Source organism: Trichosurus vulpecula, chromosome 5 (assembly GCF_011100635.1).
Source record: "Trichosurus vulpecula isolate mTriVul1 chromosome 5, mTriVul1.pri, whole genome shotgun sequence".
In the NCBI taxonomy this organism is placed as follows: domain Eukaryota; kingdom Metazoa; phylum Chordata; class Mammalia; order Diprotodontia; family Phalangeridae; genus Trichosurus; species Trichosurus vulpecula.
In genome coordinates, this window is record NC_050577.1 from 283,728,549 (window position 1) to 283,750,963 (window position 22,415).

The window sequence follows — 22,415 nt, forward strand, 5'->3', positions numbered from 1 at the left end:
AGATACTTCTCTATGGTCATTGTTTTACTTTATTGCTTTCTGCTCATGTTGTTTCCTTTTTTTCTAGCTTTTAAAGTTGATCTCTGCTTCTGGAGCTAAGGGGGCACTGTCTTGTGCTGGGGACTAGAGGCCTGGTTCTGGTTTTGTGTGCTGGGGCCTCAGGTGCTGGCACCTAGAGGTTAGTAGCTTACCTGGTGCTAAGGTGGAGCTGGAGGTGGTGTCTGGTGTGTGCCTACTGTTGGTGCTTGCCCGCTCCACCACCCTGAGACTCAGAATCTCCCTCTGGTTTGCTGAGGTGGGGTTACCACTGGGTTGCTGGGACACCTCCTGCATTGTACTTTAGCCACAGCAAGAGGGATCTTCCCCTTAATCCCTTTAGCCTCTCTAAAAGACTGCTGCACCTCCTCTCTCTGCTGGCTCCACTATTTCAGGATCTTTCCTGGGGCAATATGCTCTGGGTTTTTCAAGGTCAATAAAGGAAGGTGAGAGTGACTTTCTGCTTACTCCACCATCTTGGCTCCCAGAAGTCGAAATAGGTGACTATCACACATTCTGTCTGGGGCCTGATAGCTCCAGGAGAAACTGCTGCCACTGCAGGCACTGCCACCACCTCTGCTGCTGCTAGTGCCGATTCAGTCACTCCAAGGCTTGCTCCTGGTTTGCTGGGGATGGGGCTGGGGCTGTATTGGCATGCCTGTGCTAGACTGAGCTTCCAACAGACCCCTCCTGCTTACCTTCTAAGTTGTCTGTGGCACCTGTGGGCTGAGAAGTCTGGAAACCACGACTGCTGCCAGTGATTCAGCCCCCCAGGTCTGCTCCCGCTTTGCTGGGTTTGGATCTTTGCTGGTGTGGCCTGAACTAGACTGTCCTCTTCTCTCAGCCCAGCACAACAAACCCATTCTGTCAAACTTCTGTGTTGTCTTGGGCTGCAGATCTGCTTCATTCTGTCACTATGTGGGTTCTGCTGCTTTCTAAAGGTATTTGAAGGAGTTTAGGGGAGAGCTCAGGGGAGTCCCTGCTTTCACTCTGCCTTCTTGGCTCCGCCCCCCTCGGCTTTGCTTCTTATCTTGATTGCATTCATTTTGCTTGTGCTACAACTTTTTTAGTTTAATGTAATCAAAATTATCCATCTTGCATTTTGTAATGATATCTCTTGTTTGGTCATAAATTCTTCCCTTCTCCATATATCTGATAGGTAAAATATTTCTTGCTCTCCTAATTTGCTTATGGTATCACCCTTTATGCCTGAAATGTTTACCTATTTTGACCTTATCTTGGTATACAGTGGGAGATATTGGTCTATACTTAGTTTCTTTTTTTTTAATTATAAATTTATTTTTTATTTTTAGTTTACAACACTCAGTTCCACAGTTTTTTGGGTTCCAAATTTTCTCTCCTTCCTTCTCCTTCCCCCTTCTCCCCAAGATGGCATGTAATCCAATGCAGGTTCTATATATGCCTTCACATTGAACTTATTTACATAATAGTCCAGTTGTAAAAAAAAATTATAACCAATGGAATGAATCCGAGAAAGAAGAAATAAAACCAAAAAAGAAGGAAAAAAAGAGAGCAAATAGTTGCTTCAATCTGAATTCAGACTCCATAATTCTTTCTCTGGATGTGCATAGCATCTTCCATCATGAGTCTTTTGGAGCTGTCTTTGAGCCTTGCATTGATGAGAGGAGCCAAGTCTATCAAAGTTAGTCCTTACAGATATCATGTGTCTGTAATCGTGTATAATGTTCTCCTGGTTCTGCTTCCTTCACTCAGCATCAGATCATGTAAGTCTTTCCAGGTTATTATGAAGTCTGTCTGCTCCTCATTTCTTATACCACAATAGCATTCCATTACATTCATATAGCAAAATTTGTTTAGCCATTCCCCAATTGATGGGCATCTCCTTGATTTCCAATTCTTTGCCACCACAAAAAAGAGCTGCTATAAATATTTTTGCAAATACTGGGCCATTTCCCACTTGTGTGATCTCTTTGGGATATAGCCCTAGAAGTGGTATTGCTGGGTCAAAGGGTATGTACATTTTTTTGTTTGTTTGTTTGTTTTTTTGCTTTTTGGCAGGGCGACTGGGGGTTAAGTGACTTGCCCAAGGTCACACAGCTAGTACATGTGTCAAGTGTCTGAGGCCGGATTTGAACTCAGGTCCTCCTGACTCCAGGGCCGGTGCTCTACTCACTGCACCACCTAGCTACCCCCAAGGGTATGTACATTTTTATAGCCCTTTGGGCATAGTTCCAAATTGCCCTCCAGAATGGCTGGATCAATTCACAACTCCACCAACAATGTAACAGTGTTCCAATTTTCCCACATCCTCTCTAGCATTTATCATTTTCCTGTTTTGTCATTTTAGCCAATCTGACAGGAGAGACGTGGTGCCTAAGAGTTGTTTTGATTAGCATTTCTCTAATCAATAGTAATTTAGAGCATTTTTTCATATGACTATAGATATCTTTAATTTCTTCCTCTGAAAACTGGCTGTTCATATCCTTTGACCATTTCTCAATTGGGGAATGATTTGTATTCCTATAAATTTGGCTCAGTTCCCTGTATATTTTAGAGATGAGGCTTTTATCAGAGATACTGGTTGTAAAGATTCTTTCCCAATTTTCTGCTTCCTTTCTAATCTTTGTTGCATTGGTTTTGTTTTTGCAAAGACTTTTTCGGTTTAACATAATCAAAATTATCTATTTTGCATTTTGTAATGCTCTCTCTCTCTTGTTGTGTCATGAATTCTTCCCTTTCCCATAAATCTGACAGGTAAACTATTCCTTGCTCTCCCAAATTGCTTATATCAGCCTTTATTCCTAAATCATTAATCCACTTTGACTTTATTTTGGTATACCATGTAAGACATTGATCTATGCCCAGTTTCTGTCATATTGTTTTCCAGTTTTCCCAGCATTTTTTGTAAAATAGTGAGTTTTTAACCCTGAAGCTGGAGTCTTTTGATTTATCAAATAATAGATTAGTATAGTCATTTACTACTGTGTCTTTTCTACCTAATCTTTTCCACTGATCCACTACTCTGTTTCTTAGCCAGCACCAAATTTTTTTTAAATTTAAATTTATTTATTTAACATATTTGGTTTTCAGCATTGATTTTCACAACAGTTTGAATTACAAATTTTTTCCCCATTTCTACCCTCCCCCCCCACTCCAAGATGGCATATATTCTGGTTGCCCTGTTCCCCAGTCAGCCCTCCCCTCTATCACCCCCCTCCCCTCTCATCCCCTTTTCCCTTCCTTTCTTGTAGGGCAAGATAAATTTCTTTTTTTTTTTTAATTTTTTTTTCTGGGTAACTGATTATTTTATTAATAAAGCCAGCATTTTAATTTAACAAAATTAACAAAAACATTTAACAAAACTTGGAGGTAATAAATTCTTAGGTTACAGCAATTGGCCAACTTCTTAACCTAATGCAACTCTAACAAAATATTTTCATATTATAGAAATGTAACGATGCCCTAAACATTATTATGTATGTAAAATTTGAACCACTCCTTTCAGGCTAGGTAGATACATTTCTTTTTTTTTTTATTTAAATTTATTTATTTAACATATTTGGTTTTCAGCATTGATTTTCACAACAGTTTGAATTACAAATTTTCTCCCCATTTCTACCCTCCCCCCCCCACTCCAAGATGGCTTATATTCTGGTTGCCCTGTTCCCCAGTCAGCCCTCCCCTCTATCACCCCCCTCCCCTCTTATCCCCTTTTCCCTTCCTTTCTTGTAGGGCAAGATAAATTTCTACGCCCCATTGCCTGTGTATCTTATTTTTTAGTTGCATGCAAAAACTTTTTTTGTTTTTGAACATCTGTTTTTAAAACTTTGAGTTCCAAATTCTCTCCCCTCTTCCCTTCCCACCCACCCTCCCTAAGAAGTCGAGCACTTCAACCTAGGCCACGCATGTATCATTATGTATAACCCTTCCACAATACTCATGTTGTGAAAGGCTAACTACATTTTGCTCCTTCCCAACCCATCTCGCTTTATTGAATTTTCTCCCTTGACCCTGTCCCCTTTCCAAAGTGTTTGTTTTGATTACCTCCACCCCCATCTGCCCTCCCCTCCATCATCCCCCCCTTTTATTTTTTTTTATCTTCCTCCCTCTTCTTTCCTGTGGGGTAAGATACCCAAGTGAGTATGTATGGTATTCCCTCCTCAGGCCAAATCTGATGAGAGCAAGGTTCACTCATTCCCCCCTCACCTGCCCTCTCCCCTCCTCCCACAGAACTGCTTCCTCTTGCCACCTTTATGCGAGATAATCCACCCTATTCTATCTCTCCCTATCTCCCTCTCTCAGTATGTTGCTCTCTCATCCCTTAATTTCCTTTTATTTCTTTTAGATATCTTCCCTTCATCTTCAACTCACCCTATGTCTGCTCTCTCTCTTTTACATATATATATATAAAAACACATATATATATACATACATACACATGCATACATATACACATAGATACGTACATACATACACATTCACTTATATATATATACATAAACATATATATATGCATATTCCCTTCAACTACCCTAATACTGAGGTCTCATGAATCATACACATCATCTTTCCATGTAGGAATGTAAACAAAAGAGTTCAACTTTAGTAAGTCCCTTGCAATTTCCGTTTCTTGATTACCTTTTCATGCTTCTCTTGATTCTTGTGTTTGAAAGTCAAATTTTCTATTCGGTTCTGGTCTTTTCACTGAGAAAGCTTGAAAGTCCTCTATTTTATTGAAAGTCCATATTTTGCCTTGGAACATGATACTCAGTTTTGCTTGGTAGGTGATTCTAGGTTTTAATGCTAGCTCCATTGACCTCCGGAATATTGCATTCCAAGCCCTTCGATCTCTTAATGTAGAAGCTGCCAGATCTGGGGTTACTCTGATTGGGTTTCCACAATACTCAAATTGTTTCTTTCTGGCTGCTTGCAGTATTTTCTCCTTGATCTGGGAGCTCTGGAATTTGGCAACAATATTCCTAGGAGATTTCTTTTTGGGATCTATTTGAGGAGGTGATCGATGGATTCTTTCAATTTCTATTTTGCCCTGTGGCTCTAGAATATCAGGGCAGTTGTCCTTGATAATTTCTTGAAAGATGGTATCTAGGCTCTTTTTTTGATCATGGCTTTCAGGTAGTCCATTAATTTTTAAATTATCTCTCCTGGATCTATTTTCCAGGTCAGTGGTTTTTCCAAGGAGATATTTCACATTGTCTTCCATTTTTTCATTCCTTTGGTTCTGTTTTATAATATCCTGATTTCTCATAAAGTCACTAGCTTCCACTTGCTCCAATCTAATTTTTAAAGTAGTATTTTCTTCAGTGGTCTTTTGGACCTCCTTTTCCATTTGGCTAATTGTGCCTTTCAAGGCATTCTTCTCCTCATTGGCTTTTTGGAGCTCTTTTGCCATTTGAGTTAGTCTATTTTTTAAGGTGTTGTTTTCTTCAGTGTATTTTTCAGTATTTTTTGGGTCTCCTTTAGCAAGTCATTGACTTGTTTTTCATGGTTTTCTCGCATCCTTCTCATTTCTCTTCCCAATTTTTCCTCTACTTCTCTAACTTGCTTTTCCAACACCTTTTTGAGCTCTTCCATGGCCTGGGACCAGTTCATGTTTTTCTTGGAGGTTTCTGTTGTAGGCTCTGTGACTTTATTAATTTCTTCTGTCTGTATGTTTTGGTCTTCTTTGTCAGAAAAGAAAGAATGCAAAGTCTGAGACTGAATCTGGGTGTGTTTTTCCCTGCCTGGCCATATTCCCAACCAACTAACTTGACCCTTGAGTTTTTCAGTGGGGTATGACTGCTTGTAGATTACAGAGTTCTATGTTCCACGTTTGGGGGGGAGGTGCCAGCTCTGCCACACCAGCACTGCTCCTTCCCCAAGAACCCCCAACCCGAACTGGGCTTAGATCTTCGGCAGGCTGTGCATCCCTGCTCTGATCCGCCACTTAATTCCTCCCACCAGGTGGGCCTGGAGCCGGAAGTAACAACAGCTGTAGCTGCCCCACCTCTGCTGCCCCCGGGGCTGGAAGCTGAACCTTGAACTCCTTCCACTCCCGCAGCTTTTCCCACTAACCTTCTCCGCAGTCTTTGGTGTGTGTGTGTTGAGAAGTCTCGTAACTGCCGCAGCTCACTGACTTAGGGCGCTAGGGCCCCCTCCGCCCGGCTTCTGGTCTGGATGGTCCACGCCGCTCAGGCTGGGCTCTGCTCCACTCCGTTCCCAGCTCCCAGCTCCCAGCTCTGAGCTCCGTGTGGGATAGACCTCACCCAGAGACCATCCAGGCTGTCCTGGGCTGGAGCCCTCCTTCCCTCTGCTGTTTTGTGGGTTCTGCCATTCTAGAATTGGTTCAGAGCCATTTTTTATAAGTTTTTGGAGGGTCTCGGTACGGAGCTCACACTATTCCCTGCTTACCAGCTGCCATCTTGGCTCCGCCCCGCCAGTACCAAATTTTGATGATTACTGCTTTATAATACAGTTTTAGGTCTGGTATAACTAGGCCACCTTCCCTTACATTTTTTTTTCATTAATTCCCTTGAAATTCTTGACCTTTTGTTCTTCCAGATGAATTTTATTATTATTTTTTCTAGGTCTATAAAGTAAATTTTTGGCAGTTTGATCAGTATGGCACTGAATAAGTAAATTAATTTAGGTGGAATTGTCACTTTTACTATATTAGCTTGGCCAGTCTATGAGCAATTGATTTTTTTCGAGTTATTTGGATCTGACTTTATTTGTGTGAGCAGTGTTTTGTAATATTGTCCATGTAGTTTTTGGGTTTGCCTTGATAGGTAGACTCCTAAATATTTTATGTTGTCTACAGTTATTTTAAATGGAATTTCTCTCTCTTTTGCTGCTAGACTTTGTTAGTAATATATACAAATAATGGTGAGTTGTGTTTGTTTATTTTATGTCTGGCAAATTTTCTAAAGAAGATTATTATTTTAAGTAGTTTTTTAGTTGATTCTCTAGGATTCTCTAAGTATAGCATCATATCATCTGCAAAGAGTGATAGTTTTGTTTCCTTACTACCTGTTCTGATTCCTTCAATTTCTTTTTTTCTCTTATTGCTAAAGCTGATATTTCTGGTACAGTATTGAAGAATAGTAGTGATAATGGACATCCTTGTTTTACCCTTGATCTTATTGGAAAGTCTTCTAGCTTATGCCCATTATAGATAATGCTTGTTGATGGTTTTTTGATAGATTTTACTTATCATTTTAAGGGAAATGAAATTTTGTTTTTCAGTTAGCAAAAATCTGCAATCTCTGTCTTCCACACTCCCCTTACAATTGAGAACAAAACAAAAAAAATCGCTTTTACAAATATGTATTGTCAAGGAAAACAAATTTCCATTTGTATATACACACATACATATATACATACACACATATGTACACACACATATTTCTAATTTTCACCCTGTTATTCACCCCTTTTTCAGGATAACATGTTAGTGTACCTACTTCCCCCATAGTATCACCAACATTGGATTTTAATCATTTTTAAATTCTTTTTGTCATCCAATGAGTATTTTGAAGATTTTGGACTTCTTTTTCTTGTTTGACTCACAGCCTCTCTACTCCTCTTATCACACACATCCCTTCCTGTCTTGTCACTAAATTTTAAATAGTCTTCCTTATTGATGGCCAGTCCTCTTACTAGCCTATGAAATATCATTCTCCATTGTTTTTTTAGCAACCAGAATTCCTGAAAAGATCAGAATCTGGGATGGGAAAAGAATACTGGCAAGAAAATGCCATTTAACCAGGAGAGGTTTCATAGATAGCTTTTTGCTTATTTGACCTGAGTACACAGGGAACTTAAATTTTCTTTCTGATTTTATCTTCAATTTTGTGATTTCTTTTAAGTACTTGTTTTAGGAAAATGTTTGGGTAAAATATATCTTTAAATTTTCTATACAAATAGTGTGATGGGAAAGGGTATACATATGTAAGAAAATACATGAATTGCTGGTTGCGTACATAATAGTTATGACTGTTCACTGTAAGAAAAAATTGTAGTTATTTTCCCTTTGCAGAAAAAACTTACAAAATCTATTATAAAATAGAGAAAAGATATTTCTCTGTAAGTTGTATTACTTGTTCAAGTTTCCTTTGTCAGAGTTATCAAAGACAAAACCACTGTGACTATAAACTTAAAAAAATACCATTTAAAGACCATTTCTCACATGTTTATTAATTTTGATTTTTTAACCTTCTGAAATGCTGTCTTACTCTACTGGCCATCAGAGCAAAGAAATCATGTTCAACCTATGGGTTTTTTTCCTTCAATTTTCAGAACAATGAGGTGTTAGAGCTGCAGAGAATAAGAATGAAGGATGAAATCCGAGAATACAAATTTCGAGAAACCCGCCTCCTTCAGGACTACACTGAATTGGAAGAGGAAAATATTACTTTACAGAAGCTGGTGTCCACATTGAAACAGAACCAGGTAGGATTTTTTTAAGGTTTTATTAATTACAGTCCAGATGAAAGTGTACCTTACTGTTTAGTAACTGACCTTTTCTCATCTCAATAAGCAGTTTCTCAAATTTTGCCTTCATTTTTCTCTCCTAAACTTAACAGACCTTTGCTAATGATCTCTTGCTGCTTCATCATGGGATGACAGTAGCTATGCATGTGGAGCACAAGCTCTGACAGGATTGTGAGAAGGTGTTCAAGGATAGTCTTTATAACAAACTGTGTGATATTTGAGGACCAGGCTATTTGAGTTCAGAAAGGTTAATCACTGAAAGTATAACCACCAATTGATGTATTATTCTGACCATAGCAAAACATGAAAGCTTAGAGAGGATGCATTCTATATAAGTAGGTATAATGAGGTATAATAGATTTTTTTAGTCTTTTAATGTATTAAAGAATTAAATTTAACAAAACTTTTCCCTACAAAATTTATACAATGAGATTTCGTTACACTTTTCTTGCTATTATTTTTTAAATTGAAATAGTGTGGTTTAATAGATTATTGTGTAGGCCAAAGATGCCTCAATTTGGAATTTCAGTTTATGCTATTGTAGTTCGAAACTTTAAAAAATCTGTTTGTTGAAGAGAGCTTACATAAACTCTAGAAGTAAAGAGACTGAACTCTTTTGCAAACTTGTAGACGTGGAATTGTCAGCCCAATAAAAAATAGGTACTGGGGCATATGGTTAGGAAAGTTAAAATATTTCTCATTATTATTAAAATGATTCTAATTTGTAAAATTCTTTGAGATCTCAAGAAGAACAGAATTTACACAGTAAAAATCAAGATCAGAGCCATTAAAAAGATTTGACTAATGCATACATATTTTAAGATAATTTCTCCTTGTAAGGAAGTTTAGAAATCTACTATATGTCCTTGTTATTATTTTGTTGGATCAATAATGAGAACAGCTATCTTCTTTGAAGATACAATTTATGAAAATGCTTGTTAATATTTGTAATTCTTGAAGGAGAATGACAAAAGTAGCAGGATAGTTGGGGTTCACTTCTAAACTGATACCACTATAACATTTTGGACTAAAGTTTACTTCTGCTTCCCTTCCCAAAGGAGAAAACTGAGAGAGAGGCTCCTTCAACTCCACTATCAAAATGTTGGTTTTTGCCTATAGATACTTCCCCACTGATTTTTAAGAATTTAGTATTGGAAGACAACAGAGAATGGACCATGTTGAGCTAATAACAAAGAGGTGATTAAATAATTTCAGTTTATTGAGACCTGGAACACCATTCAGTATTCATCCTATCCCACTTAAATCATTGAATGGATGTAGCTCTATATATGTATTGAGGAATGGTTGCATTTAATGCTTGCATTTTCAGTGTTTCTTAGAGACTTTTGGGAGACAAAAAGAGTAAATTCTCCCCCTGTGCCCCTTATGAAACACAAATAGGACTTAAAGTAAATTCACTACAGTCTATTGGAAACTCTCATGTTGCCAATGCAGTCTGTCACTGAGGATTTGCATATTAAATGACCATTAGTTTCTGAAAAATCTAAATCTTTGGTGATAGATTGCATTGACAATTGAGATTTTCCAATGGGCTACAGTTAATTGAAGGTACAGCTGCAGAACTCTCTTATTGGGTTTTATTGGGAAGATGTTAATTTCTGTTGGGAGTTAATTAGGGCCAGTTCAAGTCATCCTGGAAAGACTGCAATGTCTTGTTATTTGTTAACTAGGATGCTTTGTTTATTTGGCAATTTGTAGAAACCAATGGATGATTATTTCTGTTTCACTCATCTTCTAACAGTAATTGAAAAATGGAAACTAATAAACGATTCAGCAGAAATAAATGAAAATTGAAACAGTTGTATTGTAGTTCAGTCATGCTTTTTGTGACCCCATTTTGGGGTTTTCTTGGCAAAGATATTGGAATGGATTGCCATTTCCTTCTACAGCTCATTTTACAGATGAGGAAATGGAGACAAACAAGCTATAGGATTAAAGACTTGCCCAGGATCACACAGCTAGTCTCACACACTTGTCTGAGGCCAGATTTGAACTTCAGGGCTGTCATTTTATCCACTGTTCTACCTAGCTGCTCTGAAACAGTTAAGTTGTCTTTAATTTCACTTTTATTTCTAAGACATCGTATGAGAGTTGCCCCAAATCAGTGGCTAATGAATTATTTCACCATTATTTATCAAAATATTACAATGGGGGCATTCTAGCTTATTCTTTGATAAGTGTGTATAATTATACTTGTAAAAATTAGATAATGCCATATTTTTCTGCAATACTTTCTTATTAGCACTTGTATCTATCAAAAATTTTCTTTCTGATCAAAGTATATAGTGAAAAATCAAGTTAGTTGTAGCTCTTGTAAATTAAATATAGCTCTTGAAAAAAGAAGAGTTGACTTTTTTCCCTCCAAATTCCCAATAGCCTAGCTATTCATTGATTAGGCGTTGGATATTTACTCCACAAATGAGCAATTGTCTTCAAAATACATTTGAAACAAAAAAACCCTGAATATAAGGAATAGTTCTGATTAAATTGTCCTTTGTTGGTTGCAGTATGTGTTCAAACACAGAAACAAATTAGAAATAAATTTCAGTTCTTCAGCCATACTTCATCAGATGCTAATTTCTCTCTATTTGTCAGAAATAGAGTGAAGGCTGGTCTAACAGGGACATAAGCAGCCACCTGCATATTGTAACAAAACAGCAATTGAAATGCAGCTCTGCCCTAAAATATCTTCCTTGGTAGTGTGATATGAATGTCCCAAGGTTTGTAATCTAAGGCATTTAAGACCCTACTTAAAAGAAAAATATGAAATTTTTCTGGGAATCTTGGCAAAGAGGTTGGTTTAAAACTAGGGGGAATTGGGAAAGAATTGTGTTTAAACAAGGAAGAAGAGGCAAAAAAATCTCTAAACAGAAGCAGGAGGAACTGGGTTTAGGTCTTTGAAGAAGTAAGTCAGTGACAATGACATTTAGGCTCTTCCTCCTCCAATTCAATCTACTACAGATTCTAGCAGTAGGTCTCTAATCATTTTAGCAAAGTTAATCCATTCTGCTTAGGGTTAATGTCCATTAAAGGTCCATTCAGAACACTTTAGCATGATGTATTAGACTTATTGGCTAGCATATATGAGCATCTTGATAAAATGAGAGACAGCCAAGTTTTTATAGGTCTCGGGGCTGGGAGTTTGGAACTAAAGATTCTAGGCATGGTGCTCTTAGAAGATAGAGCAAAATGGTAAGAATTCCTGAACTTCTAGGGACCTAAAATGTGAATTCAGGAAAGGTCCGAACAAATTTTAGGTGTTTAACATTTTGCCTTAGGGTGGGCCTAAGCAGAGTTCATCACTATTAATGACATTCAAAGACCTTTTTAAGAACCTTATGACCATAACAAGGACTCTTGTACAATATCAGCCTAAGCACCACTTCAACATGACCTTTCATAATTTCTTTTGCAATAAAATCATCTACACTTCTCCTGCTCCCACATTGATAAAGACTCTCTGCTAACCTCACATTACTAACGATAAGTAGACAGTCTTAGTCCTTTGACTTAGTCTTTTTTCAAGCTTCTGCCTAGTCAGAGGCTGTATCACTCTTAAAGGAATTTTTTTTAAATCTATGAGTTTAATTCTTTAGTTTGTCCTTTTAGTATCCATCTGCTATCTTAAATATAGTCTCTTTTGAACAAGTTTTCAACTTGCCAGTCACTGCATGAACAGACCCTGCTACATTGCTGTCATCAGTCTTTACTTAGCCCTGATATTCTTCTAACATTACTACGACCAATCACAGAAGCTGCTGCCTGACTTGAGATATTATTATTTATCTGAAGAGAGGAAGTTTTGTAGAGGCTTTTGACAAAGTACAGTCTCCCTAATTAGCATACATCCAGTGTAAGTGTAGGTGTGTAGGGATAGGGATAGGGGTAGGAGTGTGAGAAGGGGGATCAACTACTATTAATGGCTTAGAGTAAGGTCTATGTTCTTGTGAGTCATAGAAAGGAAAAGGAGACAATTCAGCCTGAACCCCTGAAACTTACCATATGTTCTTAGAAGCTCTCTGTTTAAGTCCTTAACTACTCTAAGACACCTGAAGAAATCTCCCTATTGCTTCCTGAAGGCTTGTCAAGGGGTGTGGGGCATCTGGGCAGTCTTTTAATGTAGCACTAAGAATATACATCTGTGCCCTGCACCATCATTTACTCATTTATTAAGCAAACACTTAATATGTGCCTTCTATGTGCAAAGGACTATGCCGGGGACTTGAGGAATTTACATACAGAACAAAAAAAACAGCTATACAAATACCTATAACCTAAAATAGACTGTCATAAGTACCTGAGAAAAACAAAAACAAAATATTATGGGTGTTCCTAGGATGTAAAGATGGGTCTACTAGGTTTCTGAAATTAAGAGATGGGAATTTGAATTTCCTTACGAGCTGATGATGTATAAGTAGGCAAGGATTCATGGAGCCCCTTGTAGCTCAGGATTAAGGATGAAACTGGGATTCTCCTTAAATCTCTTTGAGAGTTAAGGACATGGGACCCTAATTTATGTCATTCTGGGACTTTCCTCAGTCTCAAAAAGCTTCATCCTGATCAGGTTGCTAGAGTTTTGTTAATATATTTCCATAGCATCTTCTCATTTGCATTACACTGTTCAAATTATCCAATTAGGTACTTTCCCAAAAGAACCAGTGTCTATTAGATCAAGATTCTACTTTTTTATAAGTAATACATAGTAATAGAAAGTCATATATAAGTGCTAATTATGTTCCCGTTTTTCTTACCTCAAACCAATCCAGTCCAAGAAGTATTATGTACTTACTTTGTACCTTACTGTGTAAGGTTCTGGCAATACAAAGTCAAAATTGAAAAATTTTTAAAAAAAGGTCCCTTAGCTTTTGAGGAACTAAATTTCTACTAGGTAAGCTCAACTCAGTCTAATGTGGGAATCTCAAAAACAGGGTTCTTTGCTATATGGCAAATCATGGGGTACCACAGAAGGCTGCAGAAATAGCTGCCACTTCATCTAAAAATACTGCTCAACCTTTATCAATAGCACTAATTTACACATGAATTTAAATAATTGACGTATAGTCTTCTGTCACTTAAATGTCTAAGTTCTTTTTAAGAAAAAATATTATAATGTAAAACTTCAGAAGAAAGGTTATTCTATTCAGCTAATGTATGCCAAAGCTTTTCAGCTTGTGATAATTTGAAAAGCTTTAAAGTATGGAGGGCCTACAGAATACTTAATGGCATGTTTGTAAGACCCAAATTTTAGTTTAATGAGTGTTTTTTCTTCTATCTAATTTAGGTGGAATATGAAGGCTTAAAGCATGAGATTAAACGATTTGAGGAAGAGATGGTATTGCTAAATAGCCAGCTAGAAGATGCCATCCGGTTGAAAGAAATTGCTGAGCGCCAATTAGAAGAAGTACTGGAGACTTTAAAAAATGAAAGAGAACAAAAGAACAACCTGAGGAAGGAACTCTCCCAGTATATTAATCTCAATGAAAGTGTGTACAATAATCATATCAATATCTCAGTAGATGGACAAAAATTTGCAGAGGATATGAGTGAACCAAACAACGATGACAAAATGAATGGACACATCCACGGGCCACTTGTGAAAATGAATGGAGATTATCGGACTCCAGGGAGGAAAGGAGAAACTCTACACCCAGTCTCTGACTTGTTCAGTGAGCTTAATATTTCAGAAATGCAGAAACTAAAGCAGCAACTTATGCAGGTAATAAGTTTGGGGAGTTTGTAGGAAAGTGGGTTTTTTTTAAAAATCTATTCAAGGAGAACTTATAGATCCAATGTAAGTTATATATTGAACCAGAATTTCTTTCCAACAGGAATTTCATATTCCTCTTCTAATTTCTGCTTGATGGTATTAGAATATCATTTATTTAATTTACTATTTTAATATTTAATTTAATATGTAATCTAATTTAATAAATTAGAATGTGTGAAAGCTGCATATAAATTGAAGAGACACAGCAAAAAAGAAGAAATGTAAAAGCTAAAATTAGCAGGTGCAAATAGCTAAAGAGCCAATGCTAGAGGAAAAAAAATTATGAGGTCTGCTCTGTCTAGTGCTATTACTAAGAAAAAATGATGAGTAATTTTCTCCCACACAAACTGAGTAAAAGGTACCAAAGATATGCCCTTGGTGTTAGAGAGAGTTAGGGATCAATTTTAGGCAAAATTCCATTTTATTATTTTTAAAATACCATTTATTTATTTATTTATTTATTTATTTTTAGTTTTCAACATTCACTTCCATAAGATTTAGAGTTTTAAATTTTATACCCCTCCCCAAGACAGCATGCAGTCTGATATAGGCTCTACTTATACACTTATATAAAACATATTTTCACATTAGTCATGATGTAAAGAAGAATTAGAACTAATGGGAGGAACCATAAGAAAGATGGAACAAAATAAAACAGCAAAAGGAAAGGAGAGCAAATAGTATGCTTCCATCTGTATTCAGACTCCAAAGTTCTTTCTCTGGATGTAGATAGCATTTTCCATCATGAGTGTTTTGGAGTTGTTTTAGATCCTTGCATTGCTGAGAAGAGCTAAGTCCATCAAACTCAGTCATCATACAAGGTGGCTGTTACTGTGTATAATGTTCTCCTGGTTCTGCTCATTTCACTGAGCATCAGTTCATGTAAGTCTTTTGAGGTTTTTCTGAAGTTGGCCTGCTCATTATTTCTTTACATTCATAGGCCACAACTTGTTCAGCCATTCTCCAATTGATGGACATCCCTTCAATTTCCAATTCCTTGCCACCACAAAAAGAGCTACTATAAATATTTTTGTACCTGTGGGTCCTTTTCTCATTTTTATGATCTCTTTGGGCCACAGACTTAGAAGTAGTATTGCTGGGTCAAAGGATATACACAGTTTTATAGCCCTTTGGGTACAGTTCCAAATTGTTCTCCAGAATAGTTGGATCAGTTCACATCACTACCAACAATCCATTACTGTTCAAATTTTCCCACATCCTCTCCAGCATTTATAGGTGTGATGTGGTACCTCAGAGTTGTTTTGATTTGCATTTCTCTAATCAACAATGATTTAGAGCATTTTTTCATGTGACTATAGATAGCTTTAATTTCTTCCTCTGAAAACTCACAACTTTACATCACTTCCTCTGAAAACTTTTCATATTGTTTGACCATTTATCAGTTGGGCAATTACTTGTATTCTTATAAACTTTACTCAGTTCTCTGTATTGTTGAAAAATGAGGTCTTTATCAGAGACACTGACTGTAAAAATTGTTTCCCAGCTTTCTGCTTCCCTTCTAATCTTGGTTCCATTAGCTTTGTTTGTGCAAAAACTTTTCAATTTAATGTAATCAAAATCATCCTTTTTGCATTGCGTATTGCTCTCTATCTCGTTTGGTCATAAATTCTTCCCTTCTCCGTAGATCTGACAGGCAAACTATTGCTTGCTCTCCTCATTTGCTTATAGTATCAGCCTTTATATCTAAATCATGTATCCATTTTGACTTTATCTTGGTATAGGGTGTAAGATGTTGGTCTATGCCTAATTTCTGCCATACTGTTTTCCAGTTTTCCCAGTAGTTTTTGTTAAATAGTGAGTTCTTATCTCAGAAGCTGGAGTCTTTGTATTTATCAAAAAGTAGATTGCTATAGTCATTGATTATTGTGTCTTGCGTACCTAACCTATTCCACTGATCCACCACTCTATTTCTTACCCAGTACCAAGTAGTTTTGATGATTGCGGCTTTATAATACAATTTAAGATCTGGTACAGCTAAACCTCCTTCCTTTGCATTTCTTTTCATTAATTCTCTTGATATTCTGGACCTTTTGCTCTTCCAGATGAATTTTGTTATTGTTCTTCCTAGCCTATAAAATAATTTTTTGGTAGTTTGATTGGTATGGCACTGAATAAATAAATTCATTTAGGTAGAATCATTTTTATTATATTAGCTCAGCCTACCCATGAACAACTGATATTTTTCCATTTATTTAGATCTGACTTGTGTGAAAAGTGTTTTGTAATTGTGTTCATATAGTTCCTTGGACTTGTCTTGGCAGATAGACTCCCAAATATTTTATAATGTCTACAGTAACTTTAAATGGAATTTTTCTTTCTATCTCTTGCTGCTGGCCTTTGTTAGTAATATATAGAAATGCTAATGATTTATGTGGATTTATTTTATATACTGCAACTTGGCTAAAGAAGTTTATTATTTCAGGTAGTTTTTTGGTTGATTCTCTAAGTATTCCATCATATCATCTGCAAAGAGTGATAGCTTTGTTTCTTCTTTGCCTGTTCTAATTCCTTCAATTTCTTTTTCTTTTCTCATTGCTAAAACTAATATTTCTAGTACAATATTGAATAACAGTGGTGATAATGGACATCTTTGTTTCACTCCTGATCTTATTGGAAATGCTTCTAGCTTATCCCCATTACATATAATGCTTGCAAATGGTTTTAGACAGATGCTATCTATCTTTTTAAGGAAGACTCCATTTATTCCTATATTCTTTAGTGCTTTTAATAGGAATGGGTGTTATATTTTGTCAAATGCTTTTTCTGCATCTATTGAGATAATCATATGATTTCCGTTAGTTTTGTTGTTGATATGGTCAAATATGCTGATAGTTTTTCTAATATTAAACCAGGTCTACATTCCTTGTGTAAATTCCACCTGGTCATAGTGTATTATCCTCACGATAAGTTGCTGTAATCTCCTTGCTAATATTTTACTAAAAATTTTGCATCTGTATTCATTAGGGAAATTGGTCTGTAATTTTCTTTCTCTGTTTTTGCTCTTTCTGTTTAGGTATCAGCACCATATTTGTATCATAAAAAGATTTTTGGAGCACTCTTTTTTCTAATTTCCCAAATAGTTTATATAGTATTAGAATTAGTTGTTCTTTAAATGTTTGATAGAATTCCCTTGTAAATCCATCTGGTCCTGGAGATTTTTTCCTTAGGGAGTTCATGGATGGCTTGTTCAATGTCTTTTTTATGAAATGGGGTTATTTAAGTATTTTATTTCCTTGTCTGTTAATCTGGCCAATTTATATTTTTTTAAATATTCATCCATTTCACTAATATTATCAAATTTATTGGCAAAAGAGCTCTTAATTATTGTTTTGATTTCCTCTTCATTGGTGGTGAATTCACTCTTTTCATTTTTGATATTGGTAATTTGGTTTTCTTTTTTTTTAATCAAATTAACCAAAGGTTTATCTATTTTACTGGATTTTTTCCCCATAAGACCAGCTCATAATTTTATTTATTATTTCAATAGTTTTCTTAATTTCAATCTTATTAATCTCTTCTTTGGTTTTCAGAATTTCTAATTTGGTATTTAATTTGGAGATTTTTAATTTGGTCTTTTTCTACCTTTTTTTATTACATGCCCAATTCATTGATCTCTTCTTTCTCTATTTTATTCATGAAAGCGTTTAGAGATATAAAACTTCCCCTAAGAAGCACTTTCGCTGCATCCCATAAGTTTAGCTATGTTGTCTCATTATTGTCATTCTCTCTGATGAAAATATTGGTCGTTTCTATGATTTGTTGTTTGCCTGGGCTCCATGGATGTCTGTTAGGAATGGTGGGCCTTCTCAGGTAGTGATCTGAATTTCTATGTTCTTCAACGCCCCCAGGAGTGGCAGCACTAGGGAAGTTTACCTTAGGGCAGCCTCTGTGAAGAGGTATGAAGAAGTAAAGAGATTTTCATTGGAGCCCCAGTTTGGGGTTAAGACAACATTGATATAGGCCATAGACTTCCATGGTTAAACTTGGTGTTAGTTCCCATCTCCCTGTCCCAGCACACAGCTTCAGACTTAAGTTTTCTTAACTTGCTCATGTTCCCTGTGCAGGACACCTTCTGTGTGCTGTGTTCTTGGATCAGGATTGTTTGTTTTGTTTTGTTTTTATCTATTTTATATCTATCTACCCTTGCCCTAGTGTCCATGGTCTTCTGACTGTCTCTGTGAGGAGAGCTGGCCTGTTTTCCTTGCACTTACTTGAGGAGAGTCTCACATGACTTGTTGCTGTTGAAGCCATGCTGGCTCTTTGTGATCATTGTTATCTTTTCTAAAATATTCACTTACTATCCCTTTATTCAAGCATTGTAGAATTTTGCCAGAATTTAAAGTCATGTTTGTTGCTCTATTTGTAATTCATAGAATCTACTTTCTCCTCTTTGGGGAAAATAATGACATTTGCCTTCCTATACTGTAGCATTCTTACAAAGTCGCCACAAACTTACAGCGATAACTGATGCTGGTTCAGGAATCAAAACTACTCAAAACTGTGAGGCATTACATTGGCATCACAGGATGTAGTTTATCTGGACCTAGTGACTTGAACTCATCTCAGCAGCAAGATACTGGCTTACCATCTCTCTAAATATATTGAATTTCAACTGTTTTAGCCTGTCTTTTTTTTTTTAATCCAAAAATCCTTATCTAGGAGAAACAGAAAAAAGTTAGAATTTACTTATTTTCATTACCATCATCATCGTTGTTATCATTACCACCTCCTCCTTGACTCTTGTCTTTTTCCTGATAGTGATTTTTTTTAAAATCCACGTGTCTTGTTGCCTTTAGATTTCTCAGCCTCATTCTGAACTTTAGCATTCCCAACACTGTTCTTACAGGATCATTCTTATGTTAGTCATCTGCTAATGCCCATGCTTCCATCTTTTGTAGATGTTTTAAAATCCAGGTTGTTTAATGAATCCTCTATCTATATATTCTTTTTTCCTTCTCATCCGAATTGCTTCTCTTTGTGTCTTCAGAATTTCTTTCTTGAGTGCTTCCCCCCTTACATGAGCAGATACTCCTTTTAGCATGTTAGTTCATGGAATCCTACATAACCTTTCTCTGAACTCTTTGAAATCTGCCCTCCCCCAACATACAGCACCTGTTGGATAATTGCCAACTTCCTTATCCTCTTTCACAGACTCTAAAAAGGAATAGCCACTTTACTCCCAAGGTTCCTATCATTTCTGCTTCAGTGACCATTCTTTATTAGCAAGAATCAGAGCTATAACAGACATTCTCTTCATAGGCTTCTTGGTCTTTTAAAAAACAAAATTCTCCTTAAGGCTTCTATGCAGATCACTGTAAAATTCTCATTTCATTTTTGTTTCCTTTTTAGTTTAGTATCTTGTTCATTTTCAAGTTAAATTACTCATAGCTGCCAGCCTTTGAGGGTGATAGCAACAAGGTGCTACCTCATTGTACTTATTCTGTAAATAAGGAGAGTCAGATGGTGTAGTAGAAAGGGTAAAATCTGATTCAAGTCTCCCTTTACTGCTTCTGTTACCTTGGGCAAGTCACCTAACCTCTTGGAGCTTCTGTTTCCTCATCTGTAAGAGGAAAATTGCATAGGATTTTAGAGTTGGAAGGGAATTTAGAGATAACTTAGTCCAGTACTTTTATTTTATAAATAAGGAAGTCTAAGCCTAGAGAGCTCAGATGACTTGCTCAGGGTGTTACAGGCAGAAGACAGCAGGGTGAGGATTCAAACCTGGGTCCTTTGGCTCCAGATTCATTGATTTATTTCATTGAGCTACATTCTTTAACAACTAACTATCCCAGGTATGTACATTAATCATGTTTGTTTAACTATAAATTAATTTCTTCCATTTGGATTTTTCTATTTAGCTGACATGCTAAAGTTATGATTTGCAAAGCCTCTTTTGAAAATAAACAGATCAATTAGTGTAATCCCTTATTCCTAAAGAGAGATTTCTCAGGGAATTGGCAAATAAGTGATTTTGGATTTTGGACCCTTCCGGGGTTCTTTTCTTCCAAGATATAATAATTGAGGTATCACAGCAATTGTCAAACACTCTAATAGTTTTAAAATGAAAAAAGTAGTTGTGACTGGAAAACTCAGTTATTAAAGCCATTGAAAAGTTCTCTCTCAAAGTTTGTGTTATATTCTTTGCTTTTAGTAAAGTCCCTTTTTAAAAATTTTTTCATATACTCCAATCCCCTTATGCAATTTGAAAAAAAGGCTGAAATTTTATCATTGGTAACATGAGTGTACAAAAGCCAATCTTTGGACTCTTGTCTTTGGTACACTCATTACCTTATGAAAGAGGGAAACTGTCCCACTTAATATGATTACTAACTAAGAAATTGCAATTAGATGCAGTGGCCTGGAAAAAGATGAAATGATATTCTTAAAATGGATGCATTTTATGTATCAGTCATTTTTTCTCCTCTAGCAAATTGATCTTTTCTTAAATCACTGATGAAATCATGAGACAGTTTGTTTCCATGTTTCACACTGTAATCTAGGTTTTCAGTCTGGAGGTGTGGGGGTTTTTATGGGGGGAGGAGCACAGAGTTATTGCAGTGAGTGCATCTCATTAAATGATTTTATATAATGAATAAGCAGACATAACTTCTATAAACAGAACAAATCATGTATCTTGAACACATGGATTAATATTTAAAATGTACATAGATACTATTGTGATTAATATGAATAATTTGAATGCATTTAAAAATTCGTTGACCAAGGAGGGTCTAAGTTGAGGGATCATGAGATCCTTGGCAATGAAAGCTATATTGTAGTAGCAAAAATAATTTTATTAAAGCAATAGTAAATGTCAGAAAGAGCTTATGCTTTTAACAGCAGGAGACTCCAAAAATATCCCTGCAGAGAGGGCTAGCTGTATGGGGAGCTTCCAGAATCATAGGTCTTATATGTGTAACAGATTCAGCAAAGGAGGCTGAGGAGCCATCAGACAGGTAGGAGAGACAACTAGGAAACAATAGTTCAACAGAAACCTACAGAGGAGAGAATTTTAGAGCTAATGCTGGAAAAGGCAGCTGGAAAATGCCAGAGGGGAATCAAGTCTCAGTGAAAGCCAGTAGATAGGAAGAATGTGAGATAAAGACATCCAAGATCTAAAAGAATTTGTTCACTACTGGATCAGATTTCAAAGAACACTAGGATTAGAGTCCATTGTGAATGGGGTAGGGTAGAAGAAGAAGGGATAAAAGAATAGAAAGAAGAGGCAACTAAGAGAACTTCCCAGAACAGGTTCAAGCAGTGGTTACTACATGTCTATATGATACAGTGAGGTAATATTTGTAAAGTACTTTGCAAACCTTAAAGCACTACATAAATTCTAGCTATTCTTCCTCATCTGTAAGCTAAAAGAATGAACAAGATCATGCCTAAAATACCTTCCATTTCTCATAGCATTTGTAACTGTCAATGAAGCAAAATGTTCTGCAGGGATATAAGGAAATAGCAATTTTTTATTTATTTCTGTTGCTTTAATTAAACATCCAGAAGTTTCTCCTTTCCATCTTAGATGTTGGATACCCTTGAAAAAAATCTCCATTCTTAAATTCTTTTTTGTTTCTTTTTTTCATACCTTCCATGGCTGCTTCAGTCAGGTGGAATATGATCAAATAACTTTTATAAAGCTCTACTCATAGATATCAAAATTACTGAGGGGAAGGGGTTGTTTTGGTTTTTTGCAAAAGACGTCATCTCTACAGTCTTGAGTTTGAGATAACTGAGTACATTTCTCATAGAAATATACAAAATAGCCATTACAAAAGGACAAAAATTATTAATATAAAAACACAGCCTTATACAAAGTGATAATAGAGGAAAAAAGAGAATCACAATATTATGCATACTTACTATGAGTCCATATGTGAAAAAGACAGCAACAAAATCTTTTAAGCACACAGACAGAAAAAATTAGCTGTTATAGGAATATGTTATAAGGGGAAACAAAAATGATAATATTATTTTTTGTTTTTTATAAAAATGATAAGCTTAGTCTATGTTTTTTTTGATTGTTGTTAAGTTTATAATATTTAAGAAAAAGAAAATAAATTGATAGCTTGTTTTTGTTAAGTCGTTTTCAGTC

At 36.1% G+C, this 22,415-nt stretch overlaps 1 protein-coding gene across 1 annotated transcript in view; it reads left to right on the forward strand.

Annotated features, from left to right (window-relative positions):
- Nucleotides 1–22,415, forward strand: part of BICD1 (BICD cargo adaptor 1) — a 135,895-nt gene that overhangs the window by 24,799 nt on the left and 88,681 nt on the right. Inside the window, exons 3-4 of the mRNA XM_036760796.1 lie at nt 8,314–8,466; nt 13,811–14,245. Coding sequence (XP_036616691.1) covers nt 8,314–8,466; nt 13,811–14,245 — 588 coding nt within the window. The remainder of the gene's footprint in view (nt 1–8,313; nt 8,467–13,810; nt 14,246–22,415) is intronic.